Source organism: Penicillium rubens, assembly GCF_028828025.1.
Source record: "Penicillium rubens strain IBT 27055 chromosome Unknown utg000003l_segment0_segment0, whole genome shotgun sequence".
NCBI classification, from domain to species: Eukaryota; Fungi; Ascomycota; class Eurotiomycetes; order Eurotiales; family Aspergillaceae; genus Penicillium; species Penicillium rubens.
In genome coordinates this window covers 828244-854281 of record NW_026890601.1, presented here as the reverse complement: position 1 = coordinate 854281, position 26038 = coordinate 828244, and the positions used below count along the sequence as shown (strand labels likewise).

The following is a 26038-nucleotide window of genomic DNA, read 5'->3' as shown; positions in this document are numbered from 1 at the left end:
TGTCTGAGTCGCGTTGGTCACCGCCCCATTGTTTCTCTGAGTCATGATCACTAGCCCCACCTGTTGACACCGCGCGACGATGTGACATGCCGCTCAGCTCATCGCCATTCGCAGCATGGCTGACCCTTTATCTATCCTCAGCGTCGCTGCTTCAATTACCCAATTTCGTGATCTCGGATATCGCCTGATCAAAGGTGTCAAGGAAATCCACGATTCAGCCCAGGGCGCGCTCGAGGAAGTCGCAGAGTTGAAGTTGGTGGCCGAGGATATCAAAAATTTGAACCAGGATTTCACTTCCAATCTGAGCAGTAGCCGACCGCTCTCGAAGGATGACATTGCTATTCGAGCGCTCGCTGGTAAATGTAATGCGCTAGCAGACGAACTACTTCGAGAGTTAAGACCCTTGACCCTGCCCCCAGACACATCTCATCGGATGCTGCAAAGCGCTCGCGTATCCATTCGCCATTTACTGGCATGGAAGGATATAGTCAAGATACGAGAGCGACTGAGTATAGTAGAAACTCAACTCCGCGAGAGAGTTGCCCGGGCCACACAGAAAGATCAACGCTCGAGTATAAGGCTCATCTTAGACAACCTTCGGCGTGAGAATGAAGACACCTTGTCTCAATCCTCCAGTACCACGCTTGAACTTGAGTGTGAAGGCTTTAACACACTGGTCTCAGCTGCCGACCGGCCCCCGAAGAAAAGAGACTATGATATCACTCTGAACGCTCTCCACTCGAGCCTCGTCGCGCTACTGGATGAGGGCAGGGCGCTCGGTCACCGGCAATCGGTTATCCAGAGCTTATCGTTCAAGGCGATGAAGAAAAGACAAGATCAGATCGACACCGCTCATTTCAAAACGCTGGACTGGGCCTTTGATCGATCCAAAACAACGTTCGTGCAATGGCTTGAAGAGCGGCAAGGGCTCTACTGGGTGAATGGACAGGTAAGACCAGACACCCCCAAGCTAGGTTCTTACAAGAGTCGAGATTCGATCTGCGTGCAATTAACGTTCAATCCAGGCGGGCAGTGGGAAATCCACACTTATGAAATATTTGTCCGACCACCAAAATACGAGAGATGCACTACACCTCTGGGCAGGCGAACACAAACTTTTCATCGCAAGCTTCTACTTTTGGAACGCCGGAGTGGACATGCAAAAGTCTCAGCTTGGTCTCTTACAGAGCATATTGCATCAGATTTTTCGTTTTGAGCCGCGCTTGGTGGGGGATATCTGTCCTGAGCATCAAGGATCTGAAACCTGGGCTATTACAGAGTTGATGGACGCCTTTTCTCGACTAGGTCATACCGCACCTTCGGCGAAATTCTGCCTTTTCATAGATGGGCTTGACGAATATGATGGCGAGGAAGTGGAGATCATTCGTGTGCTGAAAAGCCTTGCCCGATCTAAGAACTTCAAGATATGTGCATCCAGTCGGCCCTGGATGGCCTTTGAAGAAGAGTTGAGTTGTCCCGACTGGATGTTTGTGCTTCAAGACTTTACCAAGAACGACATGAAGAATTATGTTAAATCGACACTTCTTGAAAATGACAAATTCAAATCACTCGCGGAGAGAGATCCTCGCTGCAACAGTCTTATCCCAGAAATATCCCAAAGAGCTAAAGGTGTTTGGCTATGGGTATTTCTGGTGGTCCGGGATCTCTTGCGTGACATCACTAGCAGGGAGACATATGATACATTGGAAAAGCGTCTCGATAGCTTGCCTCAAGAGTTAAATGAGTACTTCTCCCGAATCATGGATCGAATTGATCCATTCTTCCGCGTTGATACTGCCCGAATCTTCCTCATTGCTGTTGAGTCGGTGAGGCCGTTTCCGTTATTCTCACTCAGCTTTTTGAAACATGAATCGAGGGATCGGGATTATGCGCTGAATATGCAAGTGAAAACTGCGACAGTTGATGAGATTTCAGCAGTGTGTGCGGATTGGAGACCGCGACTCCAGACTCGCTGTGGCGATCTTCTAAGTGTGCAAAAAGATGATTCTGAGCCTGCCTTTTTTGGGACAACCGTGGATTTTATCCATCGTACGGCGCGAGACTTCCTTCGAGATAATCACCATATCATATTTCAAAGATATGTACTGAAGGACTTTTGCGGCAAGAAAACACTTTCTAGGATGCTCCTTGCTATGCTGAAAGCATATCCAATCGAAAACTTCGTCGAGGCCGCAAACGGGTTGTTTAATTTGGTCGATGAAATACTGTATTATACTTATGAGCTGGAGCAAATGAGTCAAGCCACCTCTCAATTTCCCATTTTGGACGATATTGATGCCGTTATGTCGATTTATGCTCGGGGAGAGCGTAATCACTGGACTAATGGACGGGATTCGCCCACCAGCACCCGATATGTCCAATGGACGGAACGTGGGCAGTGCAATTTCCTTGCTCTGACAATTCAAGCCCGGTTACGACTGTACGTCCAACACGTTTTAGATGCAGATCGAGGTCTGTTGAAGAAAAAGGGTCGGCCTTTGTTAGACTATGCCCTTCGACCGACCAGAGTCACCCCGAGCGATCTTCCGTACTCTCATGAGCGAGAGTATGCCGGTATAGAAAAGGATCTTGTATCCGTGTTGCTAGACCGCGATGCTGACCCGAACGAAATTGTTCACATATATGGAGGCCGAACCCCTTGGCAGTTGTTTGTCTTGTATTGCTACGAACGGTGCAAAGACTTTCCTGCCAATGACAACCCATATTTCGATGTTGCTAGGTTGTTGATCCATCATCGTGTAGACTTGGACCAGGTCGTACACTTCCCACCAATAAAAACCCATGCTGGAACTACCGCTCGATACAAGACCGAAATCACCATCGAAACGAGCCAGGCACCAGCTCGGGAGCTATTGAGTGAAGTGTTCACCTCGAAACAAATGATGGATTTGGAAAGCACCATGCAGCAGGTAAACCTGGAGAGACAGAGGCAAAATGCAGGATGGCTGGGATGGATCAGCGACATAATCACCGGGAAGGCCTCTACTGTCTGAGCTCACTTGTGTTTTACGCACTGCTAGTGTGCGAATCTTTGCATGCGGGCATTCGTTTTATTGAATTGCTCCACAAGTCCTCATAAAACCCTTACTCGTTTACCATCGTACCATTCAAGCTCTAAACAGATCTTTAGATATGACGCTAACCATATATGGATTATAGAACCATGTGACTAGAAAAGTCGGCCAGCCGCCACCCTATTTATCTAGCTCATCTCCTCTCCAACTGGTGCATCTATTCCCTGCATAAAAGAATATCATTGACCTCGGATCTGAACGATAGTTCGAATGTACGTCTCTGTGGTTAAGTGACGCCAAAAACAAACGCGGCCTATCGTTCTAAGTGCAGAATCGCAGACCTTCAAAGTGCGAGAAGCGTAGTAGTAAGAATAATCCAGCAATCCAGATAGGGCAATGCTAAATATATTAGATGTGTGATAATATACGAGGAATTTTTGGATTCTGCGGTTATGAGGCAACTGCCTATATCGCGAGATGTCCAACTGCCATTCAGAATCAAGTAACTTGTCCTCCTTATCAACGTGAGGACGTTCACGACTGGCAACAGGATGAAGACAACGCAGACTGCCCTGCATGCAAAGGTGTAACGCCACCAGAAACATCCCCTAGAGATAATGAACGAGTCGTCAGGCGATCTTATTTATTCCTTTTCATTAGTGATCTCGTTCCGCATATTCTCAACAATATTTTGCTCCTGTTTACCTCCCCAAGTGTACGAAGCAGCCCTATCCTTTGCTTTTTCAGTCCATCGATTGCGGGGAATAAAGAATCTGTGTTATTAGAAAGGGAAATTAATTCCAACATTTGACTGGGCGTCTCACAATTTGCCATTTTGTTGACTTGCAAGGTATACCTGATGGGGAAGTTGCGAAACATCTTCCTGGTGGAGTAGTTGAGTAACATCCAAATCAATAATGGACCATCGTTTTAGAGGCTTCTGTGAGTCGAAATCCGCGGGAATATGGACGTGGTCGTAGCCCGCTGGGTGAAGTGTAGGTCTGAATGCACGATTTAAGATAGTTCCACAGAAATCTTCCCCAATTTTGACATAGCGCCTTTGGGGACAACCGTCTATATCGGTTACACAAGCATATATGATTACTCTGGTGGGATGAGGGTCCATATTGACAGAGAATGATGACAACGCGAGTAGTTGCGCACATTCGAAGTGACTGTTGCGCCGCTTTACATGATTTGGCCAGGAGATTGAGCGGTCAAGTATCTCAGTCGCGGATTAATAGGAAGCCCGAATACGTCGGCAGAACCGGAAGGTCCGGGGGGCCCTGCACGCAGTGGGGTCACACTCTAGCCCCATCCCTATGTACTGAGGCAATACGGAGGCAATACTCCGTACAGAGTCCTCCGTATGGATCAATCGATCTAGAAATATAGGAGATTGGCATGCAGATTTTTGTCCTTGATTGTGGGTCTCCGAAATTATCGAAAAGTCTCCAGAACGTCCATCCATCGCCAAGATCCTTTATGAATGCTATGTGAACAAAAGCCCACATCTGACTATTACGCCAACGCCGAAGGCCGCTTGGTACTTTTTTTATCCCCTAGTTCACCTCATTTTCTGTATTACGCTAGTAATATAGTCGATTGCAAGCACTGTCTTCGGTCAGCCACAGCGTTCCAACGTCCAATGAGTGTGATGAAAGAAAGCAGACAAACGGACTCAAGCCAATAACGGAGCTTTATACGATTGAGGGCAACCGGTGCTCACTCGCTATAATGCCACCTTCCGCTACCCATTGAGTCAAGCTCCATAAGCTAAGTAAATAGCTTGATTCTTTTCGTTTAAAAGGGCTCCTGCGTCAATTGAATTTTCTATTTTCCATCTTTCTGCCCCTTCTACATTTCCCACTTATAGTGCGTTAAGAACCGAGAACCATCGATATGCGCACCTCCTTCTTCCTCGCAGCAGCCCTTGCTACACTGGGCACCCAAGCCGACGACAGCAACACCGACGTCATCGGCTACTTCTCTCCTTCTTGGGACGGAGGCCTCCTCCAGTACGGCGGTTGGACAAGCACAGCCGCCAGCCTCGTCACCTACAACACCGCAGCCGCGACATACCACGTCAGCTGTCTGAAAGACGCCCCCAAAACGGACTGCAACTATCCGACTCCATGGACCATCGTCCAGGGCCCGGAGACAGTCAGCTTCACGGGGAAATATATCGCATCCACCTCGGGTGACTCGACCAGCTATGATATCACTCTCACCCAGTCGTACGAGTGTTCCCTGAAAGCTTCGACGGAGTCGGCTAGCTGCACTATGAGTGTTGGCAAGAGTGGATCCTTGGACGGAGGGAAATACGAATCTTCCACTTCTAGCAAGGCGACCTATACCACTGCGCCGATGTCGAACTCTTACTACCAGTTGACGGTAACTGCGGGATTGCCGACGTCGAGTTCCACGGAGGTGCAGACGACGCAGTCGACTGGTGGGGCTGCTGGTCCTGCTGCTTTGATTACGGCTGCTCCTATGGTTGCTGCTGCTGTGGCTGTTCTACTGTGATTATTTCCACGTTTTCTTTGATGATACAGTATAAATGGGACTACTTGTCATGGTTCAATTGACTCGAACATTGCCGTAAGAATCGTGTAGCTAGGTTTTTGGTAAATATAACGCTTAATATGCTGTCAGAAGAATCTGGGTGCTCACGTAAAAGGGTTTATAAATTGGTGCTGCAATACGCTTTTCTCAAATATATACATCCTATTTATAGTGATGTGACCATTAACATACGCCCTTTCGATATAAAGCCTATTCATTTAATCCTACGAGGCCAAACAGACAAAGAGATCAAAAAAATAAACATCCGTTTCACCAAAAGGCAAAAGCAAGACGAATTGTATTAAGCATATCAACTATACAGGGAAGTGACCCATTCAGACGTCTCACAACCAACCCAGCCAGCAAAAGGAATAAAATCCCCTACCACAAAAGCCAGTCGCAAACACCGACAACAGCCTCAGATTAGGTATAGATATTTACAGGACGTAAGCGGCAGCAGCGGCGAGAGCAGCAACACCAGCCAGGTTACCCTTGACATTAGCGGCACCATTGAAGGCGGGCGACGAGGCAGACGGGGTAGCCGAGTCAGTCTTAGTCACCAGCGGGGTGGAGGTGGCAGCACCGGAGGAGGAACCAACGGGCTGGGATCCAGTGGCGGTGGTACCGGCGGTGGTGCTGTCGGTCTCCGCAGCGGAGGAGGATTCAACGGCGCTGGAGCTCTCGCTGGCAGACTCGGTGGGGGTGGCGGTGGTCTCAGCGGGGACGGAGCTCGAGGCGCTGGGGGTCTCGGAGGGGCTGGCGCTGGTGGTCTCGATGGGTGGGATCGAGATGGGGTGGCCGGCGGAGGAGCACTGCTCGACGACGGCGTTGGAGACAGCTGGGTGGGTGGGTTAGTGGGGTACTTGGGGTTGGGAGAGGAAGTGGAGGTTAACATACAGACTTGGTCCTTGTGCTCGCAGGCCTTCTCGACACAGGGAGTGATGCTGGTTACGAGCTCGGTCTTCTGGCAGTGGCAGGCGAAGTCGAGCAGCTCGGAGCAACCATCGCTCTGCAGGGCAGAGAGGAAGCAGCTCAGCTAGAGGCAGGTGTTAGTAGACATATTGTGGTATGGGCATTGGTTTTCTTCGTACAGAGCAGGCGGGCACATCGGGCAGCTGGGCGCTGGCGAGGCCGGCAGCAACGAGGGCAATCAGAGAGGTGGAGAACTTCATCTTGATGGATTGACTAAAAAATAGAAGATATTATGAACGGCGTGCCGGAAAAGACAGTCAAGTATGTATAGCGAGTGCGGATGAGTTGAGAAGAAGAGCCAGGTCTGGGCTTGGGAGATGGCCTTTTTATAAGCTTTGCCGGTCCTTTACACTCCACCTCCCCGCTGGAGAAACCCTTGTGGGCAAGGGTTGCACTCAAAGGTTGGCGCGTGGGACCATCACATGTCTCCGCATGCTTAATGAGAGACAATCCACCGAAAGTAGGCCAAGGCCGCGGTTGACTCAGATCCGTAATTACCACGGATTAGAACCCCGGATGCTCATTGCATGGCCAAGCCTGAAGGCTGACGCCGGATTCTGGGTTCCCGCAGCCGATTGACCATTGGAGCGAGGATCGGGGTTGGTCTATTGTCTCGTACGGCGTACGTATGCCCGCATCGCCAAGTCGAGACTAGACCAGACAAGCGAGCAAGCCACCGAAAAGACTGGACCAGTGGCAATGTTGGTAGTACACTTCTTAGTCGTAAGTTGTCATGCGGTCGAATAGCATCACAGACTTTAATTTCCCCTGTGTCGGGCTAGAACTCTTAGCGGCCTGAATGGCGGTACGGTACAAGTTGCAGTACTTCGTACATGTAGCGGTTGTGCAGCGTTCCCACGGGCTAGAACCTTGAAGTTTGCTACAAAGCAATCAAATAAGATATGCAGACCAAAACAATTGCATGAATGTATGACAGAATTATTGACAAGCATCATAAAGTGGCAAACCCCATAGTCTCTGTTTTGAGGAAAATCCGGGGAAGATTGGACCCCGGTAGGGCCCGAGAGAGCGTAGCATCGAACTATACCACATTGGGACTTGGTCCGACGCATTGTCTAATTAATATGAAATGACAATAATGACAATAATGACAATAATACGACATAACTAGGTATAAATATATCTTGATTGAAATTGCTTGGGGTCACACACAGCGCCATAATTTGCCTCCTCAAATAATAAGAGGTTCTGCAAAGGGCCCAAACTCAGGAGACCATAACCCTATGAGCTAACTTATTATCCAATACAGGGCTTATGGAGGTACAACGTTGTACATAGTAGCTCTGATGGGTCAAATAAAGGCCTCAAAGATACCCCGGGCGCTTGCAGAGTCTCATTGAGCTTAATGGTCACTTGATATCTCCCGGCCTTACCACAGAGCAAGTTACCGAAAGGTTAGCATCCTCCGAGTGTCTCGATAAATATTGTACCTGCATATGGTGACCACTCCGAGTGGCAATAGAGTCAAGATGCTACTTCCGAATCGACTGTTGTTTTTCAAACCAAAAAAAGCACTGGCGACGTAGGAGAAGAACGGGCTGGGAAACGGGTCCACCACCCAAGGGAGACATTTAGCGGGGGTGGGCCCTGGGGTTGGGGTCAATCACCAGAAGGGGAACACTAGAGGAAGAGAAAAGAAAATCAGGGACGAAAAGCAAAAAGCACCGATCACATGGGAAACAAGACTTAGCGTCGCCACCGAGGACTTTGGCGAGACTCTGTTATCCAGTAAGATATCCTGTCCAGCCACTTAATGGTAACTGTCAGAAGGAAAAAGGAAAGGCGCATTGACCGGGTGAAATATCTAAATTAGGCTTAGGCTTTCTTTGTTGACACGGAAAACTCTTGCAGTGGACAAGTTAAATAACCATGGTGCGCAGACTCATATATTAGAGAAGATCAAGTCATGTTAAGAAAAAGCAAATATATCGCGGGGTCCCCGGACAGATCCATTGTCTGAGTCCGGGGATAACACGGACCTGAATCGGAATAGATCATAAGCATCCTGGTCTTTCATCTCCGGTCCCAGATAAATATAGCAATTGCGATATACTTTGATCGATGATAGCTTGAAATGAGGATCGACGTCTCGACCAGGATCGGGAATTCTATGTACAAGTGGCGTATAAACGGAAATTGCTAGGACATTCATTCTCTTTATTCGGTTTGTCCAAGACTGTGCTCTGTAAAGCTGCCTCGGTCGGGTCACATGGAAGTCGAGATGGTTGGCAGTTAATTGCTAGCAAGCAGGTACCTAGGTAGCAGTTATGCTTCCATCTGGCCTTGGAACGTTCCATGTGCCCTTGAGCTGCCCTGGATGTGCCGTTGGGTTTAGAACTAGACTATGAGGACCTGATTGATGCCGAAAATGACCGCTTTGAGGCCCGAAACGGCTCCCGTCACTAACTTTGGACGTCCCTTTACCGCCCGCTACTCTACCATGCCACTATTCTGCACTAGTTACCCCCGTGTAGCATGTTGACGCTCGACGTATTCGGTCATTCCCCTCCATGGTAGGCGTGTAAAGCACTATTCTACCTTCGAAATGCATTCTTAATGATTTCATGCTTTCTATGCTTTCTACAGTTTCGAGACTATAGAAATCGAGGTATTATGAATTGGCTCTATAGAAGACGTCAGGATTTATTATGGGGAAATACCATATGGCGCGGCTGTACACTGCCGTAGCCAGGAATATACACACGACCTTAGCCTCTTTGGGTATACTCGCCCTTAGTCACCTCAACGAATTCCAAGGTTGGATATAACAATGGACTAGCCGAACGTCGAGCCGAGCGAGTACCAAGAGTTAGTACTCGTCGGTCAGATAGGTCAGAGAGACTTGCTCAAAGGCGGGGGAGGGAGGTAGAAGAATAGATAAGTGAGAGAAGGGGAAGGAAGAGAAGCGGGAAGACGGGTCTTTCATATCGGGAGCATTGAAGGGAGATACGCCATTTACAATATACAACTCGGTCTCTGCAAAAGCGAACCGTTTACAACGCCTGAAGCCTGGGAATACTGATATGTCCATTCGTATCTCATTATACCTGTCGAAAACGCCCAATCCATGCAAATCTGTCAACGCCAAATCACTGTCCCATATGTCCTCAGGATAGCAATTCATCGATATGTGCTCGCTCCTTTACATTCTTGCCCTTGAGAAGAACCGCAAGGACCTCGATAGGTGGGTTGAGCTTCAACTGATTGGCCCGTCTCCAGCGCTTGATTCGAGCGATTCCAACGCAGGGCTAGAGAGAAAGACATGTTAGATGACTTGTTTATAAAGGAAATTTCTCGACCAGGACAACATACCCCGTATTGGCTTGAAAGATCAAAATGCCGGAGAATCTTCTCCTCCACGTCCATACCCTGCTGATGGGCTACCGAGTGCAATCAGCCTCTATTCATACTAATGCCCTGTGTGGGAAACCAAACTTACCCCTAGGTGCCTTGCGGATCTGCTCTTGAGCCTGCCAGTATCGCCAGATATCCTGCTTGTTCAACTTGAGTGCCCGCTTGTCCTCTTCAGATTGAGGCGCTTGGTGTTCGATTGCGGCCTGCTGCCGCACCGCTAGGTCTGCGACATGGGGTTTGGAGGGCTCGTTCGGGGTAACGGCCAGCTGCTGGGGCTCTGGGGTGGCGGAGGCAGATTGGTCGGAGAGCGCTGGAGTTGAGTCGAGGGCCTTGGCTTTGTGGGATGGTGCGGTGACTGGTTTAGTGACCCGGCCACGGGCCCCGAAGGACAGTGTCGACTGTGACCCGGGTTTATTTGCTGCGCGACGAGGCATAATGATGTAGAATGTAGTCGTTACGGATCTGGGGATCCTACGATGTTGAAGAAGGTAGGTGGAGAAGGAGGCGATGTCATGGTTGCACTGGCAACCAATCTTGGGAAATCTGCTAAGGTCCGGAATTTAGTCCTCCCATGGTTCTAATTGGGTATGTTTTATCTTTTGGTATAGATATCTTCATTAACATATAAATGTATATCTATATGGGTATATATTTTAATATATAATTATGAAGTTACGATGTGTGATGACGATGATGACATTGGCATTGGAAACTGGGCGAATATTACCCACGCGATAACCATTACGTCTGGGTATGTATGTTGTAGAGATCTGAGAGATCGCTCTATGTAGGGTACAGTATACTAGACCATTTCATATATAGAACCTCAGCCCAATAGCCCAAAAGTGAGAGGCTCAAGTTAATTGTGGCTGTTGGGGGGCTCAGGTCACTTTTCCCCACCACTGTACCTTTTGGAAGCTCAGCTCCTTCACTTCCCCCATCCCAAACCTCTGGACTTCTAGACCTCTGGACACTTTCACTTTTCGACCTATTTTACCCTCTGGCACTCAACGGATCTATATTCCACACAGTTTACCCAACCCACCGTCCAACCCTTATGAACCGTGCGAAAGGATCCCCCGTCCACTCGCATATTCCCCACAACTCGACCAACCTCCGCATGTCTATGGTGCGACAGGCACGGCTGACTCGAGATGGCCGCCTTTGTGCGCGTATCAGGCCCGCCAAATGGCAATTTTCTGATCGGATATCCTGGCATTTCTGCGACCATGGTAAGCGCCCTGCGATACATGCGGCGAGCCGGTCTGGCCCCCTGCTCACGCAGCCCCAATTGACTGACAATCCAAGCCACGAATTGAGGGCAAAGTCGAAATCAGACCCTGCACTGGCATTACAGCCCCCGTCAACGTCTCGCTCGTCACTATTTCCCTCCTCCGCCGCGAGACAATCCACCCTTCGGCTGACACCTTCACGAAGAAGCGCCTGGCTCCGCCGCGGAAAGAGATCACCGACATCGTCGGCAAAGAGATGCTCCTATTTCGATGTCCAGCCGGTCGAGAATACGAAGAAGTAATATCCATGGATCTGCCCTTCGTTCTCTTTATTCCATTTGGCCGTGGGGGTCGCGATGCCTCTCGCCGTGTACCCCCAGCTAGTGTACAGCTCCCGAGTCGCACCGCTGAAACCTACTACGAGATGGTGGTGATGGTCCAACAAGGGCAACAGCAGCAGCATAAATACACCTTCCCCGTCCCCATCGCGCGCTACGACACGCTCTCCACATTCGGCATGTACAATCGTCCGGAGTCGGCGGAACGCGTATCAGATCATCTGGTCACATTAGCCATCTCACTACCACGGTGGTCTTACGGTCCTCTCGACCCGGTCAGCGTCTATGTCAAACTGTCACCGAATGAGAGCTGGATGGGCAAGGCACGTAAAGTGACCATCAACAAGATCACCATTGGCATCGACGAAGAAATAGTTTACAACCACGAAGGCGATGAGCCCCAGCGCAAAGTCAAAGTCCTAGCCAAGAAAACGGAGAACATTGGCGTGAAACTGCCCCAATCGGGATATTTAACAAACCTGGGCTTGGTATTCCCCGCCAAGGACCTCCGCGACGCAGAAGGAATCTTGCCGAGAAGTAGGGCGGCGTTTCCAACGTACGGTGTGAGCGGCTTTACAACCACAGCAAGTCTATATAAAATCGAGTACTACCTCACAGTTCGAGTTCGTTCTTCCCTAGTTCCATAGTATACCTCCCCAAAACTCACACAACAACAGGCACACTTAACCTCCGCAAGAGACATTACCATCCGACAACCAATCGTGGTATGCCCTCTCGACCACGCCGGCTGCAAAGAAGAAATGGAAGCCATCGAGCAGGCCGCACGAGACGCCGCCCACGTCAACCCGGACAACCCCATGCTACCTCTTCCAGCAATTGTACGACCAAACGACCACAACGCCCTCAGCCATCTAGGCGCCGCTATTGTCGGCAACCAGAAGAAACCGTTGATCGACTGAGATGGGAGCCGATCCTACTCTTCACACTAACAACAACGAAACTAATTAATAACTCCCCACGTCTTGATGCCGGAACTCCTGAGCGGCATTCCCACGAACAGGGACTGACTGACGGCTGCCGTTACTTTTGATGCCCCAGCGGGTGCGGAGGTTGAAGGCTCCTCCAAAACCACGCTATATCACGACATGTCTTACGAATGCATACATTTTCGGAGTTGGTTGCATGGCATTCCTGGAAGCTGGCTGTTTGCTGTTTGTGTCTCTTGCAAAAACGGGGACGGGGTGTTTGGACTACCTATTTGGAGATCTGGTCGGGGAAGTCGAGCGTCGCCTTGTCTCCCTCGATTGCTGTCCCATATCTCCCCGCTACATACGTGTATTTGGCCTTGGCCATTTACGGATTATTTCATCTGCGTGATGGTACAGTCACGCATCTGTCCCAAGGTGATGCGATTTGTGTACTCATGGATCTATGGATTCAGGAATCATCTATCTGTGGCCATGCATATTGTCATTTTGAATGTAAAATCGCTTCAACATATGCCGCCCAATGACATATAACCTTTCAAGACCATCTGAAATTCAATTATCAAGTGTATATACGTAACTTATGCTGGTTTGATGTCTCCCCCCATCCCCGCTTCCACCTCCGCGTCGAACGGAGCCAAGACTACTAGTTTCACTACCAGTGGGACAGTGCCAAGCTACTACGTCAGCCGCGGAGGGTTTCAACCGTGACATATCTTGGCGGCAGTGCTTGGCATAGAGGCAGAGCGGCGTCAGGGCAAGGAACGGGTTCAGGGACGACCTGAAAGGGTTGACGCACTTAACTTGCGCAATCGAATGGCTCAGGACAGACGGCGCTGTGAATCCCGGCTAAGTTAAGCTGCTCACTGGCAATTTGCCGCCGAGTCCAACTTGCGTTTTGGGACCCCATTTGGCTGAAATATGTCATTCGTTTCTATGATGACACTCCAAGATAGCGGTGCCTTCGTTACTTACATCAACACTCTTTCACAAGCGCATTCTTGTGTGTATATACGCACGCCGTCCACGGTTACTCAGTACTAATTGAAGGCTCCCTCGCGGGGCTCCAGGGCCGTCACAGGCGCTCAATACGTGGTTGCACTAACTATAGGTAAGTTATTTGCCAGCCAACCCCAAAACGGATAAGGACTTGTCAACTCCGTAGGAATTAAGGTCTCTGGTTCTTCTCATCTATGTATCTCAACGAGCGAGTGGTAAAGCAAACCAGAAATAAACGGCGGTCCAATGCGATTGCTAATGTCTTGATCCTATACCTCGAAGCAGAATCAGAAAATGTAAGTTTGGCTCAACTCCGTCTCGACATGTGTCTCACCATTTGTCTAGAGAATGGAGTTTTACCATCTGTGATGAAAGAAAACCAAAACCCAAACTCATATCCCGATATAATTACATATGCGTTCCAAGGAGAGATGACTACGTTGCAACTCGCAAACCACGCCATGGCGAAGCCATACACTGCAATCTCTCGCCAAGGAACTTCCTTCTCGACCCGCATCTCGATTCGAAGATTGCTGATTTTGGCGGCGCGTCGCTGTGTGGTTCGGATCCCTCAGCCACTCCGGAAACACGGTTTCGACATGCTGCTTACTATTGGATTGTTGCCCCGGTATTCGGGGATGATATATTCAGTCTGGGTTCATTGATTTGCTTGACTCTAGATTCGTAGTTTCGGGATCACAGCTCTTTGGCCAGGAAGAGTTTAGCGGCCCACGGTTGATGCCGCGACACCCCCCCCCCCCCCCTAGCCCTAATTACGCTAAGGGGGACTATAAAGCGGTCCTTCTAACCTTGGAAGGTTCCAACGAGGCTGGACTTTTCTCCTCCACAACTCCCCTCTAAACCACCGCAACATCCAAGGTCGACCCATCATGTCGCTACTTCGAAAGCCGATGAAGCAATGCCACTAGCTTCCAGGTTCCATTCGTAACATCTATAAATGGCTCTATTACTCTAAGCCCACCTAGGGCTACACCATCTACCGGACGACCTACACCCCCCAATCCAATGCCGCTTTCCCGCGTATAGTCGACCTCACCACGAAGTATATAAAACACGAATTCTACAATTATTACGAATCTTCCCGTTAGTACAACTCTAGGGCAAATGAGTTCAATATCACTCCCTAGGATGAAATCTAGCCTAATTACCAGCCATGGGTCATTAAAGATACTTCCTAGTTCGACGGAGTATCGACGGACCAGCTCCGCGAGTATTTCAGGGCCGAGGTAACTAAGCGTGATATGCTCGATATGTTTCCTAGCTATCGTATGTTTATTGTCATTGACGAAGAAAGTTTTCAAAAGTTACAAAACGCTCCCCTTCTAGAGGACTCGAAATACGAAGAGGAGAGACGTTATTATATGAAACTCGTCGAGGCGTTGGAGGTAGATCTATATGAGTCATTTCCAAGGTAGATGAAGTGTCCCCTGCCCTCGTTGTTCGAGGTGTGGTCGGATATGCAGGACGGGGCTTATATGAAGGACAGTTATTCGATGATAAGAGCCTAAATTGTTTTGTCATCAAAGCTCATTGCCCTTCAAGCAAAATTTAAAAGACATCTTGTATGAACTATATATATGTATCTATCAATTCACATGGTTACCTACTCAGCTTCAGTCTAGATCATCCGTATCAATCTTTATATCCGACGTATCCGCGTTCAACTTATCCAGAGCCTCGATAGTAGGTGTGACATTGGATCCCGTCCTTACTGCCCATAGTCGTCTCATGTTAGCTATCTGGCCCGTGGCCCAGTTGGTATTTGTTGTTCCAATATGCTGAAGCCGGTTTCAGAACCATTGATACCACCAATCTTGGACATAGACACCTACACCATCAATCTCCCTATCGCGACAGGTTACTGAACTCACTATCCGCGAAATGCACTTGACTGGATGAACGATGAACCTTTTCCAAGTGATAGGTTTATGGGCATTGTTTAATATCCTGCGAGCTCAAAACATCCCACCTAAGAATCAAAAAGCGACTAAAGACTGACTAGGATGTATAGGTTGGGGCTAATCTTCTACTATAAATCTGTCAGTCGCCTTCGTAAGAGCTTAATAGTAGCCATTTACTTCGACTTCTTTATTATATTGCTAGTGTCTGTTATAGCAGATGTAGTGTCAGACATTCGCTGTCCTCCAAACCATCCGAACTGCCCTGAGAATGGGCGGGACGCTATCGCTCTCTTTGGCTTAAGCTTCAGATAGTGACTTTTATATCTGCTCCATGGGATTTATACCTAGATGGCAGACAACCGATTATTATGATTGTTAATGTATGGTACTATTCTCTTGACCCAATCTTTGTCTCCTTGCCTACACATATTGATAGCAGTACTTAGGTAGGGTTGCTGCATTGACTAGTGAACTTGGCGTAACAGCATACATAAGGTAGAGCGGGAAGAATGGTCCACCACGACAAGCTAGAAGGCCAGTTATAGCACTCCGCCTATCCAATTTTATCGAGTTCACTTTTTATTCATTCATTTGAAATAAATATCTAGTCTTTACCTCACCATTTGGCCAATTCCTGCCTTAGGTGTCTAAATTACTTTATTGGGCCTACCGTCTTATTCTGCCGCGGGGGAAGGTCGATGAGGTCCGGGCCTCCGTAATTGCTATTCTCTCATCGACGTGGGTTCCCTTCATATCGCCAGGAATGAAATCATCATTTATCGAAAAGAACGAGGGCAGTGCTCGTCTTCCCGCTTAGCGGTATGTCATATCCATTCTCGCCCAGTTCGAGTTTCCCCAACCTCTTCGCTTGCAAGGCCAAGGACGGATCCTAAGTAGAAACACGAGGAATGACTCAGTGGACCTTTGCCGCGCTCAAATTCATAGGCTGTCCAAGAAATTATAAGTCATTGCCGAGTCCTCATTACCGATAACTAGATCTCGGCATTACTTTCTGGGCGTTATACCATGTGTGTTTACAGTCCGCTCTCAACGAAGGTTTGCACAGCCCTGTCTAACGCACAACAATGCATTAGTCGTCTATAATAAAAACATCACATCTACCAATCAATTGATCGTTTAATGTCATTCCCTTGCTCTCCTGCACCTGGCCACCGCTTGTCCCAAGCAATCTTGGCCAGACTCAGACACGGCTCGTCTCATCACCTGCGCAGTAAGGGCTCTTGGCCCGCATCCACTCCCCATAGAACCAGAGAAGTGCTGGAGCCACGATGCCCATGCCCAGGCTGATGAATCCCAGAAGGCTGTTCCCCCAGCCCAGTCCAAGGGACCGGTACAGGCTGTCCGCGAAAAGAGGGAAGCTGAACCCAGCCATCGTCCGCACAAAAGCAGTTACTCCGGTGGCGCTTGCCGCATACCGTGTATATGCGTCAATCACGTAGGTCTGGCAACACTGGAAGCAGATGATAAGGCCGATGGCAAACAGCGCGGCGCCGATGTTGGGCGCTATCCAGTGGGTCTTGTACTCCGCTGTCCAGCCGTAGATGAACAGGCCCGTGGGGACAATGAGCCCCCCGGGAATCATCAGGGGAAGGCGGTATTCTGGCCGGCCAGTGTCGCCATAGTGTTTGGCGAGCCGCTCATATACCTAAGCAAGTAAGGTAAGTCAGCGAACTGAGGCGCAATATCAGCCAGGAAGCTTACAATGTCGATGAGCCGACCGCAGAACTGCAGCCCAATTACAAAGCCGACTCCTAGTGAGATGTAGTTCAAGCTGGCGCGTCCTTTGCTCTGGCCATACTTCCCCTCCCAAACCGTTGGAAATGATGCTAGACTGGAGTTGTGTTAGCGCGCGCACCCAATGGCCTCGGTGTTGAGGAAATACGTACACAAGATACATCAAGCCGTATTGATATCCGCGGTAGAGAGCAACGGCTTGAATCGCGGGTTGGGTAAAAAGCATGCGGAAGGGCCGCACGAGATTCTTGCGAAGGAGCTGGAGAAATGTGCGGTCTGGCTCATCGTACTCGGTGTACAGCATCTGATTGTGTGACTCGCGTTGCAGCATCTTTTTCTTGGTTGCTAGGATCTTGGGCGCATAGGTCTCGCGCAGGAAAAGGAAGGCTAGAATCTGGACTACGGCATCGGCCATGGAGACAATCCAGAAGATCCATCGCCAGGACATATATTGCGTCAGGTAACCACCGGCTGCATGTACGATTAGTCGGAGTCTCTTGCAGTGGTAAAGTGGTATCATACCTATCGGCCCAATGGCCGGCCCAATGAATGGCATCACGCTGTACACCGCAGTCGCCGCTCCTCGCTCATTCTTTCTCCAACAGTCACTTAGGACACCCCCACCAATCTGCAACAGTGTCAGCTTGTGTACCCGAGCAGTTATCGTCCTACATACCGCTTGGGGTGCACTCCCCCCGAGGCCGCTAAGGAAGCGAAACGCTAGTATCTGCTCGCGGGAGGTTGCGAAGCCACACACGGTATTGAAGATCAGGTATACCATGTTGGCGGACTGCAGTACCACAACTCTTCCGTACATCTCGGACAGCGGTGCAAGTATGAAGGGCCCCAGTGCATACGCGAGGAGGAATATTGACATGACCAGGTATCGTTCGATGTCGGATGTGATGTTGAAGTCATGGGCAATCTCGCCCAGCGCTGGGGCAACCATTGTAGAGGAGACTGGGGATATAAAGGTAAAGCAGGAGACCAAGAGAGTTGCGGACCATTTCCGCGCGTGACTCCAATTCAACGGGTTGGTGGGATCCTCAGGGCCAGACCAAGTGACCTTGATGGATTGTGAGCTTGTAAAATTGGAAGAATATGTAGAGATCGTACTCACCAGCTTTAGTTCAGGGTCCGAAGAAAAGGGAATGAGGAAGCTGCCGTCGCTTTCTGCGACAGACCGCTGCTCGGGCTCCTGTAGCGAAAGGTCATTTTGGCGATTCGGAGACAGAAACGAATAAGACATTATGCAGTCTTTGAACGAATGACTTAAAGCAGTGAATAGCGAATGAAGTGGCACAGAAATACATGAGATGGTCCATGTTGAGGAACAGAGTCTCTTATATGCTTCACGACAACCATCGTTTTTTATTCCCACTCTCCTCTAGGCGAGCTATCTCGGCGTCATTATCTTGGGCCTTGCAGGTACTTGGCTGTGGCGCAGGTGTAGTCTCAGCCATGAGATCCAAGAACTGTGACAAGTGGCCTGTCAGGCAACACGATATCGGACCCTTTTTCAAAGTCAAAACCCAAATTGTACTTCGCCGATCATCTAAGCCCCAAGTGGAAACTGGGCTCGTGGAGAATGAGGTTGATTCTAAATTTGGCCGTTGGTCACGTTGTATGGGGAATATGAGTGGGAGAAGGATTAAGTTGTGGCTCGACGTCACGGAGACCCCCGGACACTTACTTACTATACGCAGATATCTGAGACTCTGCAAGCCCAGCCTTTCAGAAATTCAGGCAGCCATAAAATCAATTTTTAGAAATAGATAGGGCTCTTTCATAGCACTAGCTGGGAGGCCTCTTACCGACTAGAGGGATATTCCAGCACACGAGATTGAGGCGAAGCATTTCCAAGTATCCTTCGCAGGGAGATGAAAGGAAAATGACGGATTCTAAGCGAAGGGAATTGAAACAGACTCCCAAGATTCCAAAGTCTCTACCCACCCCGAGTCCCGTTGGTCTATAAGAAGGCCGTCAGTTTACGCGCTTGCAGGTATAAGTTCGACATCATTATCAATCTTAGAGCATTTGCTTAGCTTCCCTCGTTAACAATCGTTCCATCATTTAACACCTCAACTCAATTCATTCGTTCGTCCCCATCCATTCCACCATTATGAAGGTCCTCGTGTGCCCCTCCGGCTTCAAGGGTAGCGTTAGCCCAGAAACAGCAGCGGACTATATTGGAGCAGGCATTTTGCGAGCCATGCCAACAGCTACGATCCGCAAGGTGCCCCTCGCCGATGGTGGAGAAGGGTTTACCCATGCTCTTGTTGCTGCCACGGGTGGGACAATTCGTAGCCATCGCGCCATTGGCCCCATAGGCGCACCCATACACTCGTTCTATGGGATCTTGGGCAAGACCACTGTCAAAACGGCTGTCATTGAGATGGCTGCCGCGGCCGGTTTAAGCCTGATCCCTCCAGAATCTCGTAATCCTTGCATGACCACCACGTTCGGTGTCGGGCAGCTGATGGCCGCTGCCCTCGACGAAGGTGTCGAACGGATCATCATGGGCTGCGGTGATTCTGGAACTAGCGATGGCGGTGCGGGAATGCTGCAAGCCCTAGGCGCCCGGCTCATAGGCCGTGACGGTCAAGACCTCCCTCGCGCAGGTGGCGGCCAGTCTCTCGTTTCACTTGCCGGGTTTGACTTCTCGAAGATGCACCCTGGTTTGAAGAAGGTCGCAATCGAGGCGGTCTGTAACTGGAAGAACATACTTTGTGGTCCCGAGGGAGTGGCTCAAGTATATGGCCCGCAAAAGGGAGCATCGCCTCCACAGACCAAATTGCTCGCTGCGGCGCTGGAAACCTATGCGGTTGTCATTCATCGCACACTTGGAATGAAGATGTCTGACACACCGGGGAGCGGTGCATCGGGTGGGTTAGGGGCAGGTCTGCTTCTCATTGGAGCCAAGCTGCGTCCAAGGTACGACGCTTTGAGAGAATACTTTCACCTGGAGAATCTTTTCATCGACTGCGACCTGGTGGTTACGGCAGAGGGGGCAATCGATGACCAGACGCCGAGAGGGAAGATCCCAGCGGAGGTCGCCCTGCGAGCAAGAGAGCGCGGGATCCCCGTTATCGTCCTTGCTGGAACCATCGGCCATAATGCTCGTGTAAATCATGATTTTGGAATTGATGCATTCACGTCAATTTTGCAACGACCATCAACGCTTGAAGAAGCGATCGAAGAAACCGAGCGGCTATTGACAGAGGCAGCTGAGGGAGCAATGCGAATTGTGGCCATAGGAAGACGCCTGGCTGTCTAGGTAGTAATTAATCATGATTATGAATGGACCTGATGAAGATATGATTGCTATGTTTTTTTCCTGTCTCAGCCCTGTTCTAAAGTCCACAGACTGATTCGCCAACGTAACTTTGCTGCTTTGGATAATAGCCAATACAGCAGGCTTTATGCTCTTTTTCTCATTTGACCATGCCGGCAATGGGCCTTCGGATCAAGATGTTGTAATCAGCATGATCAGAAATATGGTTCCGACTCTGCATACTTCCAGTACAACGGGAGGCCTTTCGTGTCCACATTTAAAGGGCCCGGTAGTGCGGATGACTGGGTTACAATCAACGCAGAGACAAATTGCTATTTTATGCCAGGTTGGTCTTCTTGTCTAGTTGTGACTTTACGCGCTGTAGTACGATATACCGTCTACTTCGATGAAAGCCTTCGCGGCTCTCTACCCCTAACCTACTATCCCATCAACTCACTATCCTCCTCACCCCATTTTCTATATCGCAATCAAACTTTCGACGCTATAATTCGCCCCTTTAAGCCACTTCCATACTTCCAAGGTTCTTGCGACGTTACTAAGGAAAGTCTCCTACTAGAACGTGGAACTTGTCTTCGAGGTATGCACTAGGTGTTGGCGAATCTACTATTTAGTAGGCAATACGGCTGTAGTTATGATATTATACATGCAGCTTTATTTCCCAATTTCCAAAAATCCCATGGCAATGCTTAGCATGTCCGCATCAACCACCTGGGCTTTGCTCTGCTTTTCACTTTCCTTCTCAATGTCCCGGAGACATTCTTTCAACATTTCAAGTATGGTTTGGTATTGTCTCGAGGAGGATCCAAAAGTCTTAAGGGCATTCTCAAGGCTGTTTGATATCTATCTTTTTGTTATTCCCTGCACTTGGTGGTCGTATTGGATAATATACCTTGCGTAAACTTTCGTTGTAGTCCACGATACTCTGGTTTCTTTCGTCCATGTGATCTTATCCAACAGTATGTCTGGTGTTCTGAAACTCAGTGCTTGAACAGCCCAGGGGCCAGGAAACACGATATATATATAGGGTTGACCGCTCTCGTCACCGCCTATTTCAACTATACCACAAGCTCACTATATACAGTAACAGCCTATAACTAACAAATCCCAATCTCCTCCAAAGCCCAGGGCCTCTCCGCACCGTGTTTATCGCTAATCGGATTCGCAAACTCAACCAAAAACCTCACCAGCCATGCATCCATACAAAAACTGGTATCAACCGAGCTCCTACAAGCCCGATGAAAAGCCTGCAACCGCTCCATACAAATATCAAGCGTAGGCCACAGCGCACGCAGTTTAGTCAGAATAACAAAATTCTTCTCTAGCCTCGCTCTCGCCCGGACTACACTCTCCTCATCACCAAAAAGCAACGTATGGATCTGCACCGTCGACGCAATAACAAGCACATGTCCGACCATACTGTACAGCACGTCACACCCAGGTACTTCCTCGGAGCGGTAGATTATCTCGCAAAGCCGAACGGCGTGTTCTTTGCATTGTTGTGCGTAGAAGTGCGTGCGTGGCGTGTAGCCTCGGACATCTTCATGGAGGAAGCGGTAGAAGAGCATTTGGCCGTAGTGGTAGTAGCCTAGGTAGAGGGTTACGAAGAGCTGGCCTTGGCCTTGGGAGGCATAGGATTGGAGATTTGAGGGTGTGTCGTGCATGTGTACTGGTAGGTTTTTGAGCCAGGTATTGAGGTCCTCGGAGAGAGCTGCGACGGTTTTTGTTTTGTATTCTTCGGTGAGGGTTGTGGTGGCGGCTTTGATGTTGAAGTCATTGATCTCCGAGAGTATTCGGTTTAGGAGGACCATTTGCGCTAGGAGGGATGAGGCGCGGTCTTTTGAGACTAATACTGTGAAGCCTTGGGCGCGGGTCATGGTGAGGAAAGTCGCTTCATTCATTGGGAGTGGAATGTTTGGTTGCGGGATCATTAGCCGTGGGAGTCGGACTCCTGTTGAGGACCAGACGTCTATCATGCAGAGAGTCCACCATACTGTATTGAATGTTAGATGCGGTGTCTTTGAGCTTTTCGGTGTAAACTACAAACCTCTTGTGTTTACTTCTTGTTCCACACGATTCGGAGCATGGCAATTCGGGAGGTCAAGGAGTTGGGCAATACGGCATGCAATTGAGTAGTAGATGGTCTCCGAGGCAGCGTTACCATCTACTATAGCAATGGCGCCGAGCAAAACACAAACTTGGATTGTTGTCAAAGAGACATCATTCAAGTTGAGCAATTGCTCACATTTTTTTGCATAGCCTTTTCCTCTTTCTCGAGGATCTGTTTCGGCAAAGGAAGAGTGATTTGAGAATCTACCCGTGTCAGATTCGCCAGTTTACTCGGGCCGGGTAGGAGGCATACCGTGCCGATAATGCAAGAATGCCGTATATTAAAATTTCGGGCGTTGCTCCTCGACGTATATCGTCGATCAGACTTGGCCGATGAAAGAGGGAATGGAATTTGTCATGCACATAATCCAAATACAGCTCGACCAGTTCAATGCAGAGGGGTTGGTTCGGTAAAGTGTATTTCTCGGGGAGACACACCATCCCAGGTGCCTCTTCTGGTATAGAAGACCCTTTGGACACGGACAGGTATTTCCGATTACAGTCTAGTCTCCGGGCGGAACAATAGACGCATGAGCTGCCGGGTGCCGGAATGTCGCATTTTCGTCGACGTTCACTAAAAATTATGAGTACGGGGTCTGTGGGGGTGGGGTTTGGGGTTTGAGTGGCTCACCGGCATACGGAACAGGCCTTTGCTAGTCGCATTATTTTTTCCTAAAGAAGAAGAGCATTGGCAACAAGTATCCGATGTCAACAGACGTGGTCGGGATTGAAAAGGTCCAAAACCAATGAACGACGTGCAAAACCGCCCGGAACACGGAGTTTCCCCGGGGTTTCCTCCGCATTTACGACTCCACAATATGTGAGCCCCCCCAGCATATATACTTGTTAGTATCTCCGAAGTTATTTCTGTTAAACGTCATTGCATTAGTTATAGCTCCACAGACTGGTCAAAGTCTATTCTATGCAGTTGAGAGCCATATGTATTGGGATCTACATAGTTCGAGCCAACCTGGTAATACCCACGTTGTTGCACCCCACAACTCAGGGTAAGACATATCGGGGTAAAAAGATATAAATATGTATGTATTTCCCTGATCTTGGATTCCAATTCTCTCAAGAATCGCAGCTAAGATGGTTTACCTAACAAGGGGTGTGGTGGCCACAGGCCTTACTCTCCTTGCGCATTCCGTCGCCGTTACGGCTAAGGAATCGAGCGCAAGTCGTGAGTCTCCTACTTCTGTTCTTTTTTAACTGTCCGAGTCTGATGAGATATCCTATAGCAATTGTGGCAGATGGTACTCACTTTGCTCTGAACGGAAAGAATGTTGCGTACCGCTTCCATGTGGACAACACCACTGGTGATCTCCTAGGAGACCACTTTGGAGGCTCCGTCGGAGATAATATCCCTCTGGAGGTTATAGGAGAGGTTAATGGCTGGGTTAGTGACATTGGGCGTGTACGCCGCGAGTTCCCAGACCAGGGCCGCGGAGACTACCGTGTCCCTGCGATTAGCATTCGTCAGTCAGAAGGGTATACCGTGTCTGAATTCCGGTATAAATCGCACAAGATCATCCCTGGCAAGCCTGCTCTACCTGGGTTGCCAGCCACCATGGGCACAGAAGAAGACGTGAGCACCTTGGTCATCAGTATGTATGACAAGTACAGCGATGTTGCCGCGGACCTCTCCTACTCGATTTTCCCCAAGCACGATGCCATTGTGCGCAGCGTGAATGTCACGAACCACGGAACGGGAAATATCACAATCGAGTCTCTGGCCAGTCTGAGCGTGGACTTGCCGTATGAGGACCTGGACATGATTAATCTTCGGGGAGATTGGGCAAGGGAAGCGCAGCGCGAGAGGCGGAGCGTGGCATACGGCCTCCAGAGCTTTGGAAGTTCCAATGGCTACTCTGGTCACCTCCATAATCCTTTCCTGGCATTGACAGAGCCCTCCACCACCGAGTCTCAAGGAGAGGCATGGGGATTCTCGCTTGTGTACACCGGTTCATTCACCGTCAACGTCGAGAAGGGTTCACAGGGTTTCACACGTGCCCTGATGGGCTTCAACCCCAGCCAGCTTTCGTGGGTCTTACCGCCAGGGGAGACTCTTACCTCCCCAGAGTGTGTCTCGGTATACTCCAAGGATGGCATCGGTGGAATGTCACGCTCCCTGCATCGCTTGTACCGCAACCATCTCATCAAGAGCAAGTTTGCCACCAGTGACCGTCCCACCTTGCTGAACAGTTGGGAAGGATTGTATTTCGATTTCAACCAGAGCAGCATCTACGACCTGGCAAAGGAAGCTGCCGGGGTAGGCGCCAAACTCTTCGTTTTGGATGATGGCTGGTTCGGCAAGGAATACCCACGTCTCTCCGACAACGCCGGACTGGGTGACTGGGTCCCAAATCCTGACCGGTTCCCAGACGGCCTGGAGCCCCTTGTGAAGAAGATCACGGACCTGAAAGCCGCTAACACATCAACGAACATGCGCTTCGGTATCTGGTTCGAGCCGGAAATGGTCAACCCGAACTCAACTCTGTATGACGAGCACCCTGACTGGGCCTTGCACGCAGGACCCTACCCTCGTACCGAAGCTCGCAACCAGCTTGTGTTGAACCTCGCTCTTCCTGAAGTCCAAGACTACATCATCAAGTCCGTCTCAGACGTTCTCAAGAGTGCCGATATTAGTTACGTCAAGTGGGATAACAACAGGGGCATCAACGAAACGCCTTCCCCAGCCACAAACCATGCCTACATGCTCGGCATGTACCGCGTATTCAATGAACTCACGACCCAATTCCCCGATGTTCTCTGGGAGGGTTGCGCGTCGGGCGGAGGGCGTTTCGACCCCGGTGTTCTGCAGTACTTCCCACAGATCTGGACATCCGACAACACAGACGCCATCGATCGCATCTCCATTCAGCTTGGTACTTCGCTCGCCTACCCGCCCAGCGCGATGGGTGCTCACCTGTCCGAAGTGCCGAACCACCAGACTGGCCGCACAGTGCCCGTGGCTGTTCGAGCACACGTTGCGATGATGGGTGGTTCCTTTGGCTTGGAGCTCAATCCGGCTGTAATGGACGAGGAGGACAAGGCTGCTGTGCCGGGGCTCGTTGCTCTCGCTGAGAAGGTGAACCCCATTATTCTCAATGGTGATATGTGGCGATTGAACCTTCCGGAGGACTCGAATTGGCCTGCTGTCTTGTTCATCGCTGAGGATGCTCGGAACGCTGTTTTGTTTGTCTTCCAGGTCGCTCCGAATGTTAACCATTCATGGCCGCGCATTAAGTTGCAGGGATTGGATCCGCAGGCTTCCTATAAGGTTGATGACGGTGTGGTTTACACCGGTGCCACGTTGATGAATATTGGTCTGCAATTTGCCTTCAAAGGTGACTATGGCAGTCAAGTCGTGATGTTGGAGAAGCAATAGAACCTAGAATATAGGCTCGATAGGTATATGTCAAGAAAGAAGTTGTTGCATTGATTACCCGGCTTTAGCCTCCACATTAGTGGAAAAGATTAAAGGGGGCTCCGTA

The 26038-nt window shown here is 49.6% G+C and overlaps 10 protein-coding genes across 10 annotated transcripts; 5 read left to right on the top strand and 5 right to left on the bottom strand.

The window, feature by feature from the left end:
• Positions 1-115: 115 nt before the first annotated feature.
• N7525_006518 (ATP-binding protein) lies at positions 116-3014 on the top strand (the record flags this gene model as incomplete). The annotated part of the gene is made up of 2 exons (XM_002568971.2): positions 116-949; positions 1026-3014. The coding sequence occupies 2 exons, from the start codon at positions 116-118 to the stop codon at positions 3012-3014; spliced, it is 2823 nt and encodes a 940-aa protein (XP_002569017.2).
• Positions 3015-4937: 1923 nt separating this feature from the next.
• Positions 4938-5561, top strand: N7525_006517 (uncharacterized protein; the record flags this gene model as incomplete). Its single annotated transcript, XM_002568973.1, has 1 exon — positions 4938-5561. One exon carries the CDS (start codon positions 4938-4940, stop codon positions 5559-5561), a length of 624 nt encoding a protein of 207 aa, XP_002569019.1.
• A 476-nt stretch (positions 5562-6037) lies between these two features.
• On the bottom strand, positions 6038-6772 carry N7525_006516 (CFEM domain-containing protein; the record flags this gene model as incomplete). Its single annotated transcript, XM_002568974.1, has 3 exons — positions 6038-6438; positions 6498-6636; positions 6692-6772. 3 exons carry the CDS (start codon positions 6770-6772, stop codon positions 6038-6040), a joined length of 621 nt encoding a protein of 206 aa, XP_002569020.1.
• Positions 6773-9700: 2928 nt separating this feature from the next.
• On the bottom strand, positions 9701-10381 carry N7525_006515 (putative DNA polymerase delta subunit 4; the record flags this gene model as incomplete). Its single annotated transcript, XM_002568975.1, has 3 exons — positions 9701-9841; positions 9906-9973; positions 10033-10381. 3 exons carry the CDS (start codon positions 10379-10381, stop codon positions 9701-9703), a joined length of 558 nt encoding a protein of 185 aa, XP_002569021.1.
• Positions 10382-11101: 720 nt separating this feature from the next.
• N7525_006514 (arrestin C-terminal domain-containing protein) lies at positions 11102-12437 on the top strand (the record flags this gene model as incomplete). Its single annotated transcript, XM_002568976.1, has 3 exons — positions 11102-11179; positions 11256-12140; positions 12195-12437. The coding sequence occupies 3 exons, from the start codon at positions 11102-11104 to the stop codon at positions 12435-12437; spliced, it is 1206 nt and encodes a 401-aa protein (XP_002569022.1).
• A 4149-nt stretch (positions 12438-16586) lies between these two features.
• Positions 16587-18389, bottom strand: N7525_006513 (MFS transporter; the record flags this gene model as incomplete). Its single annotated transcript, XM_061213760.1, has 6 exons — positions 16587-17051; positions 17108-17237; positions 17293-17611; positions 17663-17768; positions 17817-18206; positions 18261-18389. The coding sequence occupies 6 exons, from the start codon at positions 18387-18389 to the stop codon at positions 16587-16589; spliced, it is 1539 nt and encodes a 512-aa protein (XP_061068191.1).
• An 873-nt stretch (positions 18390-19262) lies between these two features.
• N7525_006512 (glycerate kinase family protein) lies at positions 19263-20417 on the top strand (the record flags this gene model as incomplete). Its single annotated transcript, XM_002568979.1, has 1 exon — positions 19263-20417. One exon carries the CDS (start codon positions 19263-19265, stop codon positions 20415-20417), a length of 1155 nt encoding a protein of 384 aa, XP_002569025.1.
• A 669-nt stretch (positions 20418-21086) lies between these two features.
• N7525_006511 (uncharacterized protein) lies at positions 21087-21375 on the bottom strand (the record flags this gene model as incomplete). The annotated part of the gene is made up of 2 exons (XM_061213759.1): positions 21087-21275; positions 21325-21375. The coding sequence occupies 2 exons, from the start codon at positions 21373-21375 to the stop codon at positions 21087-21089; spliced, it is 240 nt and encodes a 79-aa protein (XP_061068190.1).
• Positions 21376-21529: 154 nt separating this feature from the next.
• Positions 21530-22333, bottom strand: N7525_006510 (fungal specific transcription factor domain-containing protein; the record flags this gene model as incomplete). The annotated part of the gene is made up of 1 exon (XM_061213758.1): positions 21530-22333. The coding sequence occupies one exon, from the start codon at positions 22331-22333 to the stop codon at positions 21530-21532; it is 804 nt and encodes a 267-aa protein (XP_061068189.1).
• Positions 22334-23633: 1300 nt separating this feature from the next.
• On the top strand, positions 23634-25932 carry N7525_006509 (alpha-galactosidase; the record flags this gene model as incomplete). Its single annotated transcript, XM_002568981.1, has 2 exons — positions 23634-23724; positions 23783-25932. The coding sequence occupies 2 exons, from the start codon at positions 23634-23636 to the stop codon at positions 25930-25932; spliced, it is 2241 nt and encodes a 746-aa protein (XP_002569027.1).
• Positions 25933-26038: the final 106 nt, after the last annotated feature.